The sequence below is a fragment of the Panthera tigris genome, chromosome D3 (genome assembly GCF_018350195.1).
Source record: "Panthera tigris isolate Pti1 chromosome D3, P.tigris_Pti1_mat1.1, whole genome shotgun sequence".
In the NCBI taxonomy this organism is placed as follows: Eukaryota; Metazoa; Chordata; class Mammalia; order Carnivora; family Felidae; genus Panthera; species Panthera tigris.
The window spans coordinates 33,258,938-33,277,193 of record NC_056671.1 but is presented as its reverse complement, the minus strand read 5'-3'; the positions used below and the strand labels follow the sequence as shown (position 1 = coordinate 33,277,193).

General features: G+C 38.4%; 1 protein-coding gene across 8 annotated transcripts in view; it reads left to right on the top strand.

Annotated features, from left to right (window-relative positions):
* The window catches only part of LOC102966393 (piezo-type mechanosensitive ion channel component 2), a 468,901-nt gene that overhangs the window by 153,110 nt on the left and 297,535 nt on the right, over window positions 1-18,256 (top strand). For all 8 annotated transcript variants that reach the window (XM_042961476.1, XM_042961473.1, XM_042961474.1 and 5 more), the window contains exon 3: window positions 8,238-8,363. In XM_042961476.1, coding sequence (XP_042817410.1) covers window positions 8,238-8,363 — 126 coding nt within the window. The remainder of the gene's footprint in view (window positions 1-8,237; window positions 8,364-18,256) is intronic.

The window sequence follows — 18,256 nt, the reverse complement described above, 5'->3', positions numbered from 1 at the left end:
CAACTTCAGCTCAGGTTTGTGAGTTCGAGCCCCACATCAGACTCTGCTAACAGCTTGGAGCCTGGAGCCTGCTTTGGATTTTGTGTCTCCCTCTCTCTCTGCCCCTTTCCTGTTCACACGCTGTCTCTGTCTGTCTCAAAAATAAATAAATGTTAAAAAACATTTAAAAATAATTATATGTGAGTTCTATGAACAAAGATACCCCAACAAATTAGATAACCTAATTGAAATGGTGAATTTTCTAGAAACATAAATATTACCAAAATTGACACAAAAAGGAAACAGAGAATGTAGAAAGACTTATAAAAGTAAAGAATTGAATCAGTAATCAAAAACCTGTCAGCAAAGTCTTGTACCAGATAGCTTCTCTGATAAATTCTACCAAATATCTAAAGAAAAATTAATACCAATACTTCTCAGTCTTTTCCAAAAACTAGAATAGAATAGGAGGGAATATTTCCTAACTCATTCTGTGGTACCAGTGTTACCAAGTAACAAAGCCAGAGACAACACAAAAGGGGAAAAAAAACAACAAAACTGCAATCGAGTATCCTTTATGAATATAGATGTAGAAGTCTTCAGTGAAATACGAGCAAAAATAGCACTTTGAAAGGATTATACATTGTGACTAAGTGGAGTTTATTTTATCATGCAAAGATGGTTCAACATAAGAAAGTCAATCAGTGTAGCACACAACATGAATAGGACAAAAGGGGAAAAAATGACAATCCTTTCGATTCACCCATATTTGGCCATTAAAGAAGTGAGTAAGTTAAAATGAGGCCATTAGAGTGAGCCCTAATCTAGTCTGTCTGGTGTTATAGAAGGGGGATGTTTGGACCCATAGAGATACCACGGATACATGTACACAGAGAAAAGACCATGTGAGGGCCTAATGGGAAGGCATCCACCCGAGGGCAAGTGAAGCAGAGAGGCCTCAGAAGAAGCCAGAAATTGCTGACATCTTGATCTTGGATGTCTTGCCTCCAGAACTGTGAGAAAATAAATTTCCATTGGTTAAGCCACCCAGTTGTGGTACTTTGTTCTGGAAGCCTTAGCAAATGAATACGTCCATCTACTTTTACAGTTGCCAGTCAACATTGTACAGCAAGTTCTGGCCGAGAAGTTGGGTGAAAAAAAGTAAAAGACTACCAAAGTAGGAAAGAAAAAGTAAAACTGTTCTTATTTGCAGATAGCATGTTCCTACATATAGAAAATTTCAAAGAATCTACAAAAATACTACCAGAGGTAATAAAGAAATTCGGCTAAGTTTCAGGACGCAAGATCAACACACGCACACACAGACACAGACACGTACACACACAAAAGATCAATACACAAAAATCAGTTTTGTTTCTGTCCATGGGAAATGAACAATCTGTAGAAAAATTAAGAAAACAATTCTGTTTACATTAGCAAATCAAATAATAAAATACCTACAGATAAACTTAACCAGGTGAACGACTTGTACACTGAAAATGTCAAACATGCTGACACAAATGAAAGAAGATTCAAATAAAGGGAAAGATATCTTGTACTTAAGGTTAGAAGATTTAATATTCTTAAGAATGTCATTATTACCCCAAACAAGCTGTAGATAATGTGCGAATCCAATGAAAATTCCAATGGCCTTTATTTGCAGAAATAAAAAAAGCTAATCTTCAAGTTCATATGGAATTGCAAGGGGTCCCAAATAGCCAAAACGGTTGAAAAAAAGAACCAAGTTTCAGCACTCATACTTCTACTTCCTGATTTTAATAGATTTTAATACTCACTCCAAAGCTACAGTAATCAAAACAATATGGAATTTCTATAAGGATAAAAGTGTAGGGGCGCCTGGGTGGCGCAGTCGGTTAAGCGTCCGACTTCAGCCAGGTCACGATCTCGCGGTCCGTGAGTTCGAGCCCCGCGTCAGGCTCTGGGCTGATGGCTCGGAGCCTGGAGCCTGTTTCCGATTCTGTGTTTCCCTCTCTCTCTGCCCCTCCCCTGTTCATGCTCTGTCTCTCTCTGTCCCAAAAATAAATTAAAAACGTTGAAAAAAAAATTTTTTAAAAATTAAAAAAAAAAAGTGTAAGTCAATAAAATAGAATTGAGTGTTCTCCATAGAAGATGTGCACATGGCCAACAGGTACATGAAAAGATGCTCAACATCATTAGTCATTAGGGAAATGGAAATCAAAACCACAATGTGATACCATTTGACATCCACTAGAATGACTCATTACTATAGTAAATAATAATTTAAAAAATCAGAAAATACCAAGTGCTGACAGAGATATGGAGAACTTGAAAATCTTGTGCATGGTTTGCAGGAATGTAAAATGTGGGAATAGCTTGGCTGCTCCTCGAAAAACTAAATATATAATTACCATATGATCATATGCAATTCATTTCCTAAGTATGTACATAAAATAAGTGGAAAAAGTACTCTAACATAAATACATGTACATACATGTCCACACCGGCACTGTTCACAGTAGTCAAAAGGTAGATACAACCTAAATATCCATCAACAGATGAATAAATGAAGAAATGTTCATCCATACAAAGGAATAATAGCCATAAAATGAGTGAAGTACACACAACAACATGGATGAACCTTGAGAACATTATGCTAAGGGAAAAGAAGCCAGACGCCAAAGGCCACGTATTGTATAATATTTATATGGAATATCCATAGAGACAGAAAGCTGACTTGTGGTTTCCAGGGAGAAGGAAAAGCAGGAATTGAGAAAAAGTAACTGCTTCATGGATGCTTTTGGAGTGATGAAAATGTTTTGTAAAGTATATAGAAGCAATGGTTTCACAACACTGTGGATATACATATAGAATATATGTATATTCACAATGTGAACCAGGATTATCTTAAAATAGGGAGATAAAATCAATTGAATATCTCTCAGGTTCAACAAACCCTTAGAGGGATTTCTCGGTAGCCCAAGAGAAGATCCCATCAAAACCTGCACAATATTTACCTTTGAGGCAAAACAGTGTCTTGGGAAACTGTTTGTGTGTCCCACATATGCCATCTATATATCACATACAATATTTATATATTATATACATAATATATGTATAATATATAAATCAAGAAATGTTAATGTAAGGGAATACTTGATAAGTAAAACCCAGTTATTCATATCATATAAGTATACATTATTTGACTGATCTTGAGAAAATTTTATCTCTGTGTGTTAATCCTTAGTTGTCCCTAATGAAAGCAATAAAAACTACAGTAGAATTGAGAAGAAATCAGAAGATTAATTCCCTTCCCTTCTGCTTCCTTTTATTTTGAGCTTTTCATTTTCCTAAAAGGCTAATAAAATTTAACTTCCTTAAGCTATGTTTTTAAGTAACTGACCACATGCCAAAAGCATATTATGCCAAAAGTTAGAGAAACCTGAAGAAAATGCATTTTAGAATGAAATGTACATTTTAGCTGTATATATATTTTATGTTTATGACATTTTAAATCTTTATGCTTCATTTTTTTTTGGGGGGGCGGTTCCGTATTTTCCCTGAGGGTATTTTATGGGCTCCTCTGCCTTAGGCCCACGCAAGCAGCATTCACTAATGCTTCCACGTCAACATTAGAAACACAGAAGTCAATACCCTGAGCTCAGAGCCTGGGGAGAGCCATCGCCCCAGCAACCATGGCAGTGGATGGGGGCGGTTAACACAGTTGCTGAAAAGAGTGAGTTAGGACATGTGTGTGGTTTCTCACTTTGCCTCAAAGATAAATATTGCCCAGGTTTTGATGGGATCTTCTCTTGGGCTACCGAGAAATCCCTTTTTCCTGTATGGGTTTGTTGAAAGTAGACCTGAGAGATATTCAACTAATGGTGTCTCCGTATTTTAAGGTAACCCTGGCTCATTCTTCTTTCCCAACATCAGATTAGTAATCAAGGCAGTGAGACTGTGGCAAGCAGTTTTTTAACCACTAAAGAAGGATTTTATGCTGAAATGAGATAATGTAACTTTTGGTTAGATCTTAAAGATGTGTGTGTGTGTGTGTGTGTGTGTGTGTGTGTGTGTGTGTGTAACACAAGTATACTTAAATATAAAATTATATGCACTATATTATATATATAGCTTATGTATTTATCATTATGTAAATATAAAGATATAATTTATTTATACATACAAATTCATAAGTATACTACATACTTATCAGGTATATATTTGTCATATAAATAAATTTTATTTGTACGTAAAACTTTATAGTTTCAAAGGCCTGGGGGCCCGTCTAATCAATTCCCCAGAGTTGCATGACCAGAGGCAGGCCAAGGACCAGAATGTAGACTATCCAGTCCGGCACCTACCTAGTCCTCTCCAGAGCAGAGTTGCAGAAGTGTACTCTTTAATTCACAGAACAGTTTTATTTTAGGATTATTCAGAGAGCATCTCTCGTACCCCATTCTCATTCCTATTTCCTGCCTCCCCATAGGAAACTCCTTAAATGTGTTTTAGACATATATTAACTATACATAAATACATTTGTGTTAAACATATATGTTATTTTTCCAGATCTGTGTTCTTGATTCATCTGAATTATTTTGTGGTCTGTATCCCACAAAATAATTGTCCCATTTTGTTTCTTATTATTTTTTAACCCATTTTTTTAAAGATCTACATAGGTGGTTCTACTTTCATGCACCTAATGGTTGCACATATTTTAAGATGCACATTCAGCACATTTTTACGTATTCATCTCTCGACTGGCAGAAAATTAGAATATCTCCAAATCTCTGCTGCTACAGACAAGGATGATGAATGTTATTACTCAAGTCCCCATGTAGACCTGTTGCAAAAATTTCTCTGGACTTTATAACTCAGAATGTGGCTGCCAAGTCAGAGACTTAGGCGTACTTATGTACTGACTTCCAGGAAGGCTGTACCAATTTCACGCTATTACTGTAACATTGTTTCCCCTTGGAAAAAAACTCAAACTCAATATTATGGAAATATATACATACGTATACACACACATGTATGTATATATACATATACATATATATACACACACATATATATGCTTATGTATTTATAAATAAATATATAATTTATAGATAAATTTATAAATTTAAATATAAATTATATATTTACTTATGTTATATATAAGTATATATTATATATGTTTATATATTTATTTATAAACATATTATATATGTTTATATATATATGTATATATATATGTGTGTGTATATATATATATATATAAATTTGAGAGAGAGCACGGGGGAGAGGGGCAGAGGCAGAGAGAGAGAATATCCCAATCAGGCTCCATGCTCATGCTCAGTCCAGAGCCTGACATGGAGCCCGATCTCCTGACACTGGGATCGTGACCTGTCGTGAAATGGAGTCAGAAGCTCAACCAATTGAGCCACCCAGGCACCCCAATATTATAGATATCATAATTTTTGCTAATATGATGGGTGTAAGGGGTGCCTGGGTGGCTCAGTCGGTTGAGAGTCCAACTTCAGCTCAGGCCATATCTCACAGTTTGTGAGTTCAAGCCCTGCATCGGGCTCTGTGCTGACAGCTCAGAGCCTGAAGCCGACTTTGGATTGGGTGTCTCCCTCTCTCTCTGCCCCTCCCCTGCTCTCTCTCTCTCTCTCTCTCGCTCTCTCTCTCAAAAATAAATAAATTTTTAAAAAAAAATTTTTTTAAATGTGATGGGTGTAAAATGTTAACCCATTTTTGGTTTAACTCTAATGACTTAAATAATGTCTTTCCACTTTTAGTTTCTCTGTATAAATATATTGCCCTCTCAAGTTTTCCCTTGTAAGACCTATGTAGATGTTTTGTTCACTTCTCTCTTGGTTCAGTGGTCTTCTTGTTGATGTTCAGGCATTCTTTGTCTATTGAAATATTAATCTCAGTAATGTCATCTCTAATCTTAGATGTCCCAGCTAATCATCTGTCTGTGAATTCTATTTATAGTGGTGTCTATTGAATTTTCTATTTTAATGTAGTCAAACTCATATTTATTTATTTATTTATTTATTTATTTATTTATTTTATTTATCTTTATTTTTATAGCTTATATTTTGGGTCTTATGTTAGAGGCAATCTCCATGGAAATCCAAAGCACAGAGTTATTCTTCCATATTTTCATCTATTGACTTTAGAATGTTATCTTTCACATTTAGGTCTTTATTTACTGGAAGATCACCTTTATGACAGGGATTCAGTATTATTTTTATTATTTTTTTATTGAAGTCAATTTTTCACCTGCTAGATAGCCTATTCTTCTTCGCTTGGCTTGTGGGGTCAACTTTGACATTCATCAAGCTCATATGAGTAAATTACTTTTTTTTTTTTCTGAACTGTATGTGGTATTCCATTTGACTTTTCTTCCTTTCTGTAAGGGAACTAAGTTTCTGTTTGTTTTGTTTTAACTTCCGGGTTTAGAGCATACCTTAATTGTCTGGTAGGACAAATAAACCTCACCCATTTTTTATCTCAAAATTTCAAAATTGGCCTGGCAATTCTGAGGTTTTTGTTCTTCCAAATACATTTTTAAATAAGTTTGTTGAGTTCTTCAAAAATTCTTTTCTTATATATTTTGGAATATGCTTGTTGATGGCCTGAAAGTTTCTCTCTCTTCTCAGACTGGTTTTCAAGACTATCAACTGATTGAATCAGCCCTGCCCAAATTATCAAGGATAATATCCTTACTTAAAGTCAGTTGATTATGGACTTCAATCATATCTCTGAATTCATGACAATGTCTAGATTAGTGTTAGATTAAAAAACTGGGGACTATAGTCCAGCAAAATTGATACATTGGCAAAACCATTTACAATACAGTTTTGGTTGCTAATTTAGGTTGTATCTTGTTTTCTATTTGATTATTGTTAATATAAAGGAAGTATATTGATTTTTATATGATGATCTAAATCATTTTCCGAATTCTTGTATTCTAATAGTTGGTCTGTGGCTTCACTTTGGCATTCTATATTGATTATATCATCTACAAATAGCTTCATTTGCTCATATTGTCTGCAAATAATTGTAGTTATTACAATTCTTCATTCTTTTTCTTATCTTATAACGTTGGCCTATGCACCCAGTGATATGTTAAGTGGTGGCAAGGATAGCAAGTGTCCTTGATCATTCTCTGACATTAATGTATGTCTAAAATTCCACCACAAGTAGATTGCTTGTTTTAGCTGTGGTGTAATACCTTCATCATATTAAGGATATTTCCTTCTATTCCTAGTTTATTGAGCGTTACTTTCTTTTATCATAAATAGAAATTGACTTTATGAATGCTTCTTCTGCATCCATTTAGAAAATTATATCAGCCCACTGGTGTGTGACTTACACATATGCATTTGTTAATGTTAAATACTTGTGTCTCTGTAATAAATAAACCCTAGCTCATTATTATTTTCTTAGTATAGTTGACGCAAAATGTTTTATTAGTTTCAGGTGTACAACATAGTGATTCAGTTTTTCTCTGTGTTCAAGTGCAGCTACCATCTGTCACCATGCAATGCTATAATATATACCATTGACTATATTCCTTATGCTGTACCTTTTATTCCCATGACTTATTTATTCCATAACTAGAAGTCTGTATCTTTCACTCCCTTTGATCCATTTTGCCCGTCCCTCTACCCCTCTCCCTCGAAAGCCACCAGTTTGTTTTTGTATTACAGGTCTCTTTTAACCCCTAGCTTAATGTGATGTATTCCATTTTTACTCTGCTAATTCAGTTGGTTAGCAAATATCTTTTTTAATAATTTGTGTCTATGTTCATAGGTAAAACTGGCTTCAAATTCCTTTTTATTTTCTAGCCTTGTTTTATTTTGATTTTAAAGTTACTCTAACTTTGTAAAATATTTTGGGCAACTTCCCTTCTTTTCCTGTTTTCCGAAACTACTTTGATAAGATAGTGTTTTTTTTTCCCCTTTAACTTTGGCAGAGCTCTCTTATAATACTTTCTGGGCCAGGGGCTATTTGTGGTCCATTTTGTGGTAATTTGTCATATAATAAATAGGAAAGCATCGTTCTTTCACATTGGATTTTTAATCAATGTTAATTGTACAATTTTACAAAGGGAACTTTGTAACTAAAAATTAAGAGAGTAATTACTACACTTGACACACTTCTGGGTGTGTCTATATAATAGATTCGGCAGAAATGGAATCCACGTGGAATGCTCAAAGGTCAGAGCGAGTGTGTTGCATCTGAAGCACCCTCACCGTCTCTGTGTTTTTACCTTCTAGGACATACGGGCCGGTTATTAAAGTCTCTGTGCTTCACCAGTCTTTCCTTCCTGTTGCTTCACATCATTTTCCACATCACGTTGGCCAGCCTGGAAGCTCAACATCGTATCGGACCTGGTTACAACTGTGAGTGTTATGGTGACTTTTTCTTCATATTATGTATGAATAAAGCTGTGTGCTGTAATGCTTATAGAAATCTGTACAACAATTACATCATGAAATCCACAATCATTTGTGGTCATTTGGCAATCCTGTATGAGAAATACATATAAGGAAACTGTCATGGAAAATTACAAGTAAATTACTTAATGAATGTTCAACAAAAATTAGGTATTTGGGCCCTATTTGTATGTAAGACATTATTACTGGGCTTAATCTAAAAAAAAATCAAGATACACATATATGTGTGTGTGTGTGTGTGTGTGTGTATATACACACACACACACACACACATATATATATATGTATATATATGAATATATGTATATATATGTATATGTATATATACACACGTACATACACACACATATACACACACACACACATATATATGGTGACTATATATGTATACATATATATGTACATGTACATATATATATGTATATGTACATATATAGTCCCTGGAGCATATGGTACAGCTAGTGAAGCAAGACATATACAGTTTCTAACATGATTAACATGAGTACAGAAATTGAATAACTTATGACTGTGACCTCAGTCCTATTCTACTATTCTACCTCTATACTATTCTACAGTATAATGTAAGATTTCATATAACTTTATGGGAAAAATGTAATGACACAGAGTTTCTTTTTTTAATTGGGAGTATTTTATTGCTACTCACAGGGAAATAGTATGTTTGTATGCATTATATTTTGAAGTTATGATCTGAGAAAGTCAACATATATATTCTTCATCTAGGTGACATCATCTTTCCAAAAGTAACGTGCTATCAGATAATTTGAGTTCAGTTTTTATAGGATGTGTGACTGTCATTTGAAAAAACAGAAGCATTTCAAGTAGATGGAATACATTCCACCTGTTTTAAGTTAGGCCTAAAGAAACCCTGAGATATTTGAAAAAGATTATAATAACTGTTTTAAATTGTCAGTTTTTCTTTGAGGAACCTATTTGTAGGCTTTCAACTTCCTGATTTTTCATAAAGGCAAGCACAAGTGATATGAAGTAAACCTATCCTTTCCTGTCAAATAAAAAAAAGGTCAAAATTCTTCATGAATCAAAGACTGTTAACATAAATATAGTGAGATATTCTTTAGCAAAATTCATATTTATAAATTATTCAGTATCCTTCACCATCTAACTTTTAGGAATCTACAGTTTACAGATCTAAAGTTAGTATTCATTTTGGCCATTTTATTGAATTCAAAACTCATTGGAAACCAATGCCTATCAAAATGGTTTTGATTTAAAAATCTATGATTGAAGATATAGTTCTTGTTTTTCAAATCGAGATATAATTCATATACCATAAATTTCACCTATGTAAGGAATATAGTTCAGTGGTTTTTGGAGTGTGCAGCCATCCCCGCTATCTGATTCCAGAAAATTTTCATCACCCCAAAGAGAACCACCCCGTGCATGGAACAGTTATTTCTCGTTCCCTTTTCACCCAGCCCTAATTTAATTTCTGCCTCTGTTAGACTTACCTGTTCTAGAAATTTCATCAAAGAAGTATGTGATATGTAACCTGTTGTGTCTAGCTTTTCTCACGTAGCATGATGATTTCGAGGTTCATCCATGTTGTAGCATGTATTGCTGTTTTGTGCCTTTTCGTGGCTGAAGAATATTCCACTGTTAACAGGAATTGTTAACAATGTTGTTTTGCTGTTTGGTAAAAGTCAGCTCTTTATTCAAAACTTGAAAAAATAAAGGGTTTAAATCATAACACTTTAGTTCCTTTAGTTATGCTATAATGATAGAAAGCATTTATTACGTTTGGCCAGGTTCAGATCTTTTTGGACTTAGGAGAAATGTCAGCAGCTGTATTTTCTCATGTGTTTCCATCACAAATCCTTTGGAGATTTCTTAAGAAGGCATTCGTAGGATCATAAGGAAGGTTGTCTGAATAAAAGACTGTTTCATGAATAATGAGTTGTCTGTCACTGGAAGTATTTAATCACAGGATATATTACAACTTATCAGATTTTAAAATTTTGAGTTTATAAATATCTTGCCCATTTCTACTGAGTGATATTGTGGAAACAAGTGTACCGGAGGGTGTCTAGATTAGGAAGTGCACTTCATCATTTCTTCTGACCCAGAGTCTAGGTATTTCTGGTTTTTTTTAAATCAAAATGATGATTTGCCACAATTCTACAAAAGTCAAAACACAAATGTAATATGAAATGTTAAAACAGTATTCCCCTTTCCACATTTATAAATATATTTACTCTATGTATGGCCTCCCTGATGAGGTAGACACAGAGACAGACAGACAGGAAGACATACAGACTTACACACACACATACACATGGAAATTTGTTCCTCCCTTGTCTCCTCCTTCCCAGGCAAGGATCCAAATTGCCTGGATCCTGTGGATGGGCCCTGCATTCATGCCATGAGAAGTCCACACTTCTCAGTGGTGAAGGTATGGAGGCCATCTTCGGTGTATTCAAAGCTGGCCTCTTGACATAGCATTCTGTACAACTCAACCTTGAGTTAGGTCTGCCTTTACTAACCTCACATCCTAAATATTTGGGCTTGTAGATACCAAGATATTTCCATGTGTCTGTCAGAGATATTTTTATTCATGCACAATTACCTTCTGCTGTCATTGTTCGCTGCAGTGTAACTTGAATATGTCCTGATGTCATATCCTGCCTTCCCTTCCTTTTTTGACATCTCCATACAAAAGCTCTATTCTGTTCCACAGAGAGCCGATATAATGGAGGTCATAACAGTAAATTTTATTTCTACCACGTTAAATTCTAATGTGAAGTTTGTCCCTACAAAAGTTAATATTGCAATTTGCAGTTGCAGTATTTTTGATGAGGTCACCAACAGAGAAGGGATGCGCTAAAGACTGCGTTAGAAAAAGGAATTTGAACTCTTTGCTGTCAGTCATAAGCCCCTTGAAAGTGAGTTTACAGAAATCACAAATTTCTTCTGAAAAACGAGTGATGCATGTAACACTGTTGGCTCATCGGGTGTTACAGAGTTTTTTGGTCCAGTTTCGTGTGTAGCATTTAAAAGCAATACATTCTTGAAAAGGGATCAAAGGGACAGGCAAACAAACTTCAGAGCTTTGCAAACTAGGTTAGTCCAAAATTGACACAGACCAGGTTTTCAGCCTCGAGCATTTTTTAATGATCAAGTTATATAAACTCCAGAAAATACTGTTAGAGTGGGTAATGGAAACACTGACTTTTAATTTAGAGTTGACTTCACTTCAGTAATGTTATTGTTCCTTGACCATTTGGAGTTTCGATTACACCATCAGAGTTGTAAACACAAACCCAGCTAGTCTGATATCCCACATTTGAAGGGTAGCCCTTTTTTGGCATCTGTAGACACAAAGCAGCAAAATTTCAAACAAAAAGACACAACGTGTCTTGGCCAGCATTGCTGTGCGTTTTGAATGCTTTCTCTCTGCCCCAGACATTGGTAAATGAAAATGCAATAGCCCACACAGGTCAGATTTCCCAATCATATTCAAATTCAAGACCACCATGTGCTCATTTATATGTGTTTAATTTTGTTTTCCTACCTATTCCTTTCCCCATTTGAAACTCATATACTCTTACCCTCATTATAGCAAAAGCTCCCAGGATCCCTCAGGAATCTAAGACACATGTCTGGGGGACAACAGTAGCATTTATAAATATTGAGTCATTGAAAGTTCTCGTTCCCCTAGAGCCCTGTGAATATTAACTGGCAGTAGTAAAGAGTTTTTCAAACCAGCCTATTTAGTTTCTGACTAGCTGGCAGGTTTGTTAAAGGTGCCATTGTGCAGACCTGAAACGTAACCCCCACACCCCCTCTTTCTCTCTCTTTCTTCATTTCCAAAATGGTGCTTATAGGTAAGTGAGGAAATCTATGGGGCAGGGGTGGGGGAACCCGTGTAAATTTTCCTCAAACATGTGTTGTGCCGCTTACTAAAATATTTTCATTCCATCAAACCTATATTATTTAAATAAATGTAAACCCGGTTTCAATTATGTCATTACAGATTCCATAGAAGTAGTTTGTTTGACTCACTGGTGGATGTGTGGCAACACTAGTGAAATTTCAAGGCCAGTCTGGCTTCTTGTGCGGTGCTAAAGTGCGTTATTGATCGGAAGGACCTTTTGAGTTTGAAACTCTGAAGGAGAAATCGGTGGTGATAATAGGTGCTATTTGTAGAGCGTCTACTAACTGGTAGGCCCCAAGGATCATTACGTTCCCTTTCTAATTAATGATTCCTTTTTCTTGTCACAGATGAGCCCGGATATCCTTAAGTAGGGCACTCCATACTCATGGCCCTGGTCCGTTCTCTGAGCAAATCTTTAGGGTAGGTTAGGGTCTGCAGATGGCCAGCTGTGCATTGCCTATGGGCACCCCCTGAAGAGTTGAGTGGGAGCTGCCATCCACTCCAGGCTCTGAGAGCCAGGCTGGAGTAAGCCGGATGCAGGGGATCATTTTATTGCCACAAAGAGGCAGTCTGCTGGCCAAGCCTTGCCCCGGTGGGGCTGTGCCTTTTATGAGCTGTCTGCCCCAAGATGGTGCCTTTCTTTTGTATACATGCGGTGTCTATCTGCTGGTGGCGCTGAGGTAGGGATGAGGCTAATGATGGATGAGACAGGGGTGAGGAGTGAGGGTAGCATTGAGCGTGACGGTGAAGAAATGAGCAAGTGAGTCATCCACGCTGCCACACCTCTGAACTGGGATCTGAGCACTGACCTGCCTGGCTTTCCACCTTCTTTCCTTCTTTTTTTTTTTTTTCTTAACGTGTATATATTTACTTGGGGAGGGGAGGGGTAGAGAGAAGGAGAGAGAGAATCCCAAGCAGGCTTCATGCCGCCAACACAGAGCCCGATGTGGGGCTCAAACTCGGGAACTGTGAGATCGTGGCCTGAGCCAAAGCCAAGAGTTGGACGCTTAACTGACCCAGCCACCCAGGTGCCCCAACCATCTTTCCTTCTATTTGGGGAACTCCTGATTCCCCATCTATTTAGGATTGTGTCCTCCATTGTACTTTCTAGGACTTCGGAGTAGTCTAGTTTCAAAGGATTTACATATGTTTCTGGTATGTCCTCATAATATTTCCTTTGCTTTATTAGATTGCAGCATTCAGTTAGAGTCTTTCCTCCTGAATGACAGAGGATCAGATCAACTGCTTTCTCCCTCTTTTGGGGCAGAGTGGGGGAGCATCTAGAGTTCTGATTTTCCACACTAAGAGCACAGGAAACTAGGCCTAGAAGCCCATTGACCAAGAGGTTATTATAGGCCTTAATAGTACTTTATCCTGATGCTCGTCTATCCCAAAACATGAGGGTCTCTGTGCTGAGACCCAATATATGAAACATTAACATGGGACAAGAACACTGAGGGACAGATGTGGGCCTGGCAGTTCGGCATCTCATCGGATGGGGTGGGTGCATGGAGTGAGCCATTCTTATAGACATTCTGATTTCTGGTGCCAATGCTGACTTCGCTCTTGGCACATGTAGACAGAATCATGCTCATGGTTAATCGTGCTAATTGGAGATAGACCCTTAGATTTGCAGTCATCTGATGAGTCCATCCTTGTAGAAGTAACCTCTATGGATAGTCTTTATTTTTTACATTTCACACAGTACTATGGAGGGAAGAGTGAATATTTATGAAGTGGGAGGTAAAATATGTAAAAGGAAACTATCCCTACACTTGCTTTACCAGTAATTTTTGAAGTTACTTTCTGCTGCTTGCTTTCTTTATGTAATTCTTTTTTTTTTAATGTTTATTCATCTTTGAGAGACAGAGAGAGAGAGAGCATGAGCGGGGAAGGGGCAGAGAGAGGGAGACACAGAATCGGAAGCAGGCTCCAGGCTCTGAGCTGTCAGCACAGGGCCTGACACGAAGCTCGAACCCACGAACTGGGAGATCATGACCTGAGCCGAAGTCAGATGCTCAACTGACTGAGCCACCCAGGCGCCCCTCTGCTGCTTGCTTTCTTATTGAAGTTAGCCTGGAGTCGCCAACAGGTGACATCGGGGAGAGCCTTGATTCTCCTCCTTCTTCTCTTCTTCTCTCCCCTGACACCTTCGTGAATCGACAAACTGCCCCTCAATACAACAGTTAAAAAAAAAAAACAAAACCCTGGACCAAGTTCCCTGGTCATTTGTGCCAGGATGAGGGTACTGGTCTAATTTTCTCTTAACTAAAATAGTCTAAAAGTGTCTGGATTGTACATACACCTTACGATTGCATTTATTGTAAGTGCAGTTAGCCTTAGGTGTTATTTCCTTCAGTCCCTGGTAATTGAGGCAGCTTGCTTTTTCCATCCCCCGACACGCTTAGGCACGTGCCAGCCTGTGATAGAGCCTGGCGCTCGTCACTGTGGGCAAGGAAGGCTGTTCCAGTCTAAGACTAATTTATGATCCGTACTCTCTGGATGGGAAGCATTGCTGAAAGAGAACTCTAGCAACCTGAGATTTGATGGCTTCTACTTTCTTGGAATAACAAATGCATTCAGTTTTTACTGCCAAAAGCCAGAATTCTCCAGGCGAGAGGAAGGATTGAGAGGGTAGCACCATGTGGGAGAGAAACCCCATCAGGATGAGAATCTCTTAGGCCAGTACCTTGTTGATACCCTGATTTCTCTTGGACTAATAGGCAGTGACGTTCGGTTTACGTAGTGTTTTTCAAATAGAATATTCGTTTTATTGTGAGAAATATTAGGCATGAGAATTGTGTATACTATTCACTACTGGAGCAGAGGCAGGATCTTATGTGATGGTAGGTAAGTTACTCATCTCTGTGTTTCAGCGTCCTTGCTTGTAAATGTCTGCCATCTCAAGGCCTGTTTGTGGCACCACGTTGAGTTAATACAGGCAATGCCCTTAGCACAGTGCCCAGCCCATAGCAAGTGCTCATTAGGTATAAGCTATTATTACTGTTGTCACTATCATTAGATAATGATAGCACAGCTATCATGTAGCACAGCTACAAGGTGACAGAAATTTCTCAGAACTGAATCCCACCTCCAAATTATACACAGTCACATGGATGCACCTTCGAAATTATGAAATGTGTGAAACTTACATGGTACCAGATAATTCTGTATTCCAATCTTTATCTTAATTTCCTACTAATTCTGTTATATTTGGATTGATGCGACTCTACCCTGTGTGGTCGAAATCATGGCTAATAGGGTGAAATGGTGCTGATTGGAAGGTGGTGTCAATGACACGTGTCTTTAGTGACCCTCCAGCCTCCTTCAGTACTGTTTTTTCCCCTTTTCTTCAAGAGCACCTCCCCCGTTGAGAGATCCCTGCCCCATGGCTGTACTGCTGGGTCTGGCCTGGACTCGTGAATACATCAGAGCCCTCTCCTCATTCCTTCCCTGCCCTGAAGCTTGTCACCCACCCCATGCCCTCCAGCATAGAGGGATAAATACTAACATATTCACTGTTTACTACCTTTTCTATGTTACAGAATTTTAGACAAGGCAAAGGCTGAAAATGTTAGGAAGAGAAGTGCTAACTTTTGTTTTGTTTTGTTTTGGAAAACTAAACGAGCACTTAACTCATATTATTCCACTTAATTCCTCCTATGTCTCTTAAAACATAGTGGCTCTCGCTACCGTGGATGTGAGGACTAGAGGTGAAGAGTGTCTTCCGTTAGGTCACTCAGTTAGTGGCAGAACCAGAATTCAAACTGAGGTCTTTCGGACTCCACAGACCACATCATTTCTAATGTGCTGTGCAGCCTTGTAAGTGTGCGGGGAGAACTTTATGGAGAAATGGGGCTTTGGCTAATTAGATTTTGAGAGATAGATAAGACTAGGACACACACTTTTTGGAGGATCTGTTGAGGGAGAGGATAATTAATCAATCGCACTTACTCTAGGTAAAGCATTAATGGTTGGTAGTATGTTTTACTTGGTAAATATTGGTGTTTAAGAATATCTTCACCCCCAAAAGCGAACAATGTGGACTCTACAGAGGCTTCCTGGTTGGGCGCATGGATCTACGTTTGCCACAGGGAATGCGTATTTCCTGGTCCTTCCGGATCTACTGTCCCTGTCTGCCTCACCTCATGTGGATCCTCTATCAGCTTGCTAACAATGGAGGCCTTCTGGTCTGTGAGCGGTTTTAATCTGTATTTATCAAGCCTGAGAAAATTGGAGTTTTGTTTTGTTTTTTCCTGAAGAGGTAAATCAGTCAATAAATCAAGATTATGTGGGCTGCGTTTCGGCGCACGGACATCTACTTTCCTGAAATGTGAATCTCTGAGATCCTGGGTCCTGAGGCAGTTTCCAGAATGACACATAATACCGTCTGATCTTTTCTTTTGAAGACAAGTCTTTCAAATATTTGAAGGCAGCTGTGATATCACATCTAAGTATTTGTTCCAGATCCATCCTGAGTCCCTCCCCTGTGCTGTCTGCTCAGCTGGTCAGCGTCTTGTGTGGCTGATCGGATAAGAAAGCATCAATGTCTTATCAGGTGGGGAAACTGTGCTTTCAGTTTCCAGAAACTGGTAACAGACCTCACAGGGCTGTGACTTTCCTTGTTCTCGAAACTGTCCTTTTTTCCCATCAGCTAAACTTATGGGTCTGTCATGGATTGTATACTTGCCATGTAGATCTTTTCTCACCTAAGATATCAGATCTATTTCTTGTGAATCCAACTTCTAATTCCCTTAAGGCAGATGTGCCCCCATCCCCCATCCTTGACTTGGGATTTTGATTCTCCTTGAGTAGAACTCTTTCCTTACCATGCAGCATCCTCCTCTTATCCCTAAATGAAGTAAAATGTGTGTATCTCCCGGCACGCCAGTAAGTCTTATTTTCTTCACTCTTGCTTTGGCCTCACCGTATCTCACACCCAGCTTCTTCTTCATCTTTTTTTTTAAAATAACATCTTTTTATCCCTTTCTGAGTTTTGCTCTAAATCAGTATTGGTAATAGCTTTAATGTACAACTGCCCCTTATGGGCCAGGCATAGTTTTTGTGTAATAATCTCAATATCGCATAGTTCTGCAAGGTACTTACTGTTTTACTCACTTGCGGTTAAAGAGACTGAACAGCAACAGAAGAGATAGGTTCTGATTGGTTAAAAAGTGACAAATGTGACTTGCAGGCTCACAAGGATGGCGTTGGCTCCCTGGGGCCCATGGTGTGTGTGTGCACGCGCACGCACCACAGGCCAATTGTGCCTCTCTAAGGAGAGGGAGGGGAAGAGCTACAGACAAGGCAGAAAGATGACCTCACCAGCTTTACTTCTCCCGTCTCCATGGGTGTCCTTTCTGCCCCCCCACTGGCCAGTCCTGCAAGCTTCCAATTCCCCATCTGTACCTTTGCTGTAGTTGTTCCCCTGGGAGAGTCTTCTTACCCACAACTCCCATCCCATTCCTCCTCCGCTGGGCCCACCTTTCAGTGCTGAGCACCTGCTCCAGGAGACCTGGCCGACTGGGTCACGTGCCCTTCTGCTCCCTGAAAGCTCTGCGCATCATCCATTGATCTTCTTGTGCTGATTATAATCACTGATTGTATATATATTCTCCAATTAGCATGTGATCAAATTGAGGGTAGGGACCATCACATTTTGTTTATTTTTGTGAGCTGAGTACCTACCACAGTGCCCCGTGCATAGTACACGGCCCGGTAAGTGTTCGAAGAGCAAAGAAATGAGTTAAGAGCAGGGAAAAAAGGAAATGAAAATGTGACAAAGATGAGAGGGGACGACTGTCTTGTTGTGTCACCAATTTTCAGGGGACTCCTCCCCATCAAGGTCTGTCGTTAAACCTTTGAGGAGAGCAGCTGTCCCGTACGATGTCCCCTCTCCGCCAGGAACTTGCTCCGCTCTCTCTGTCCC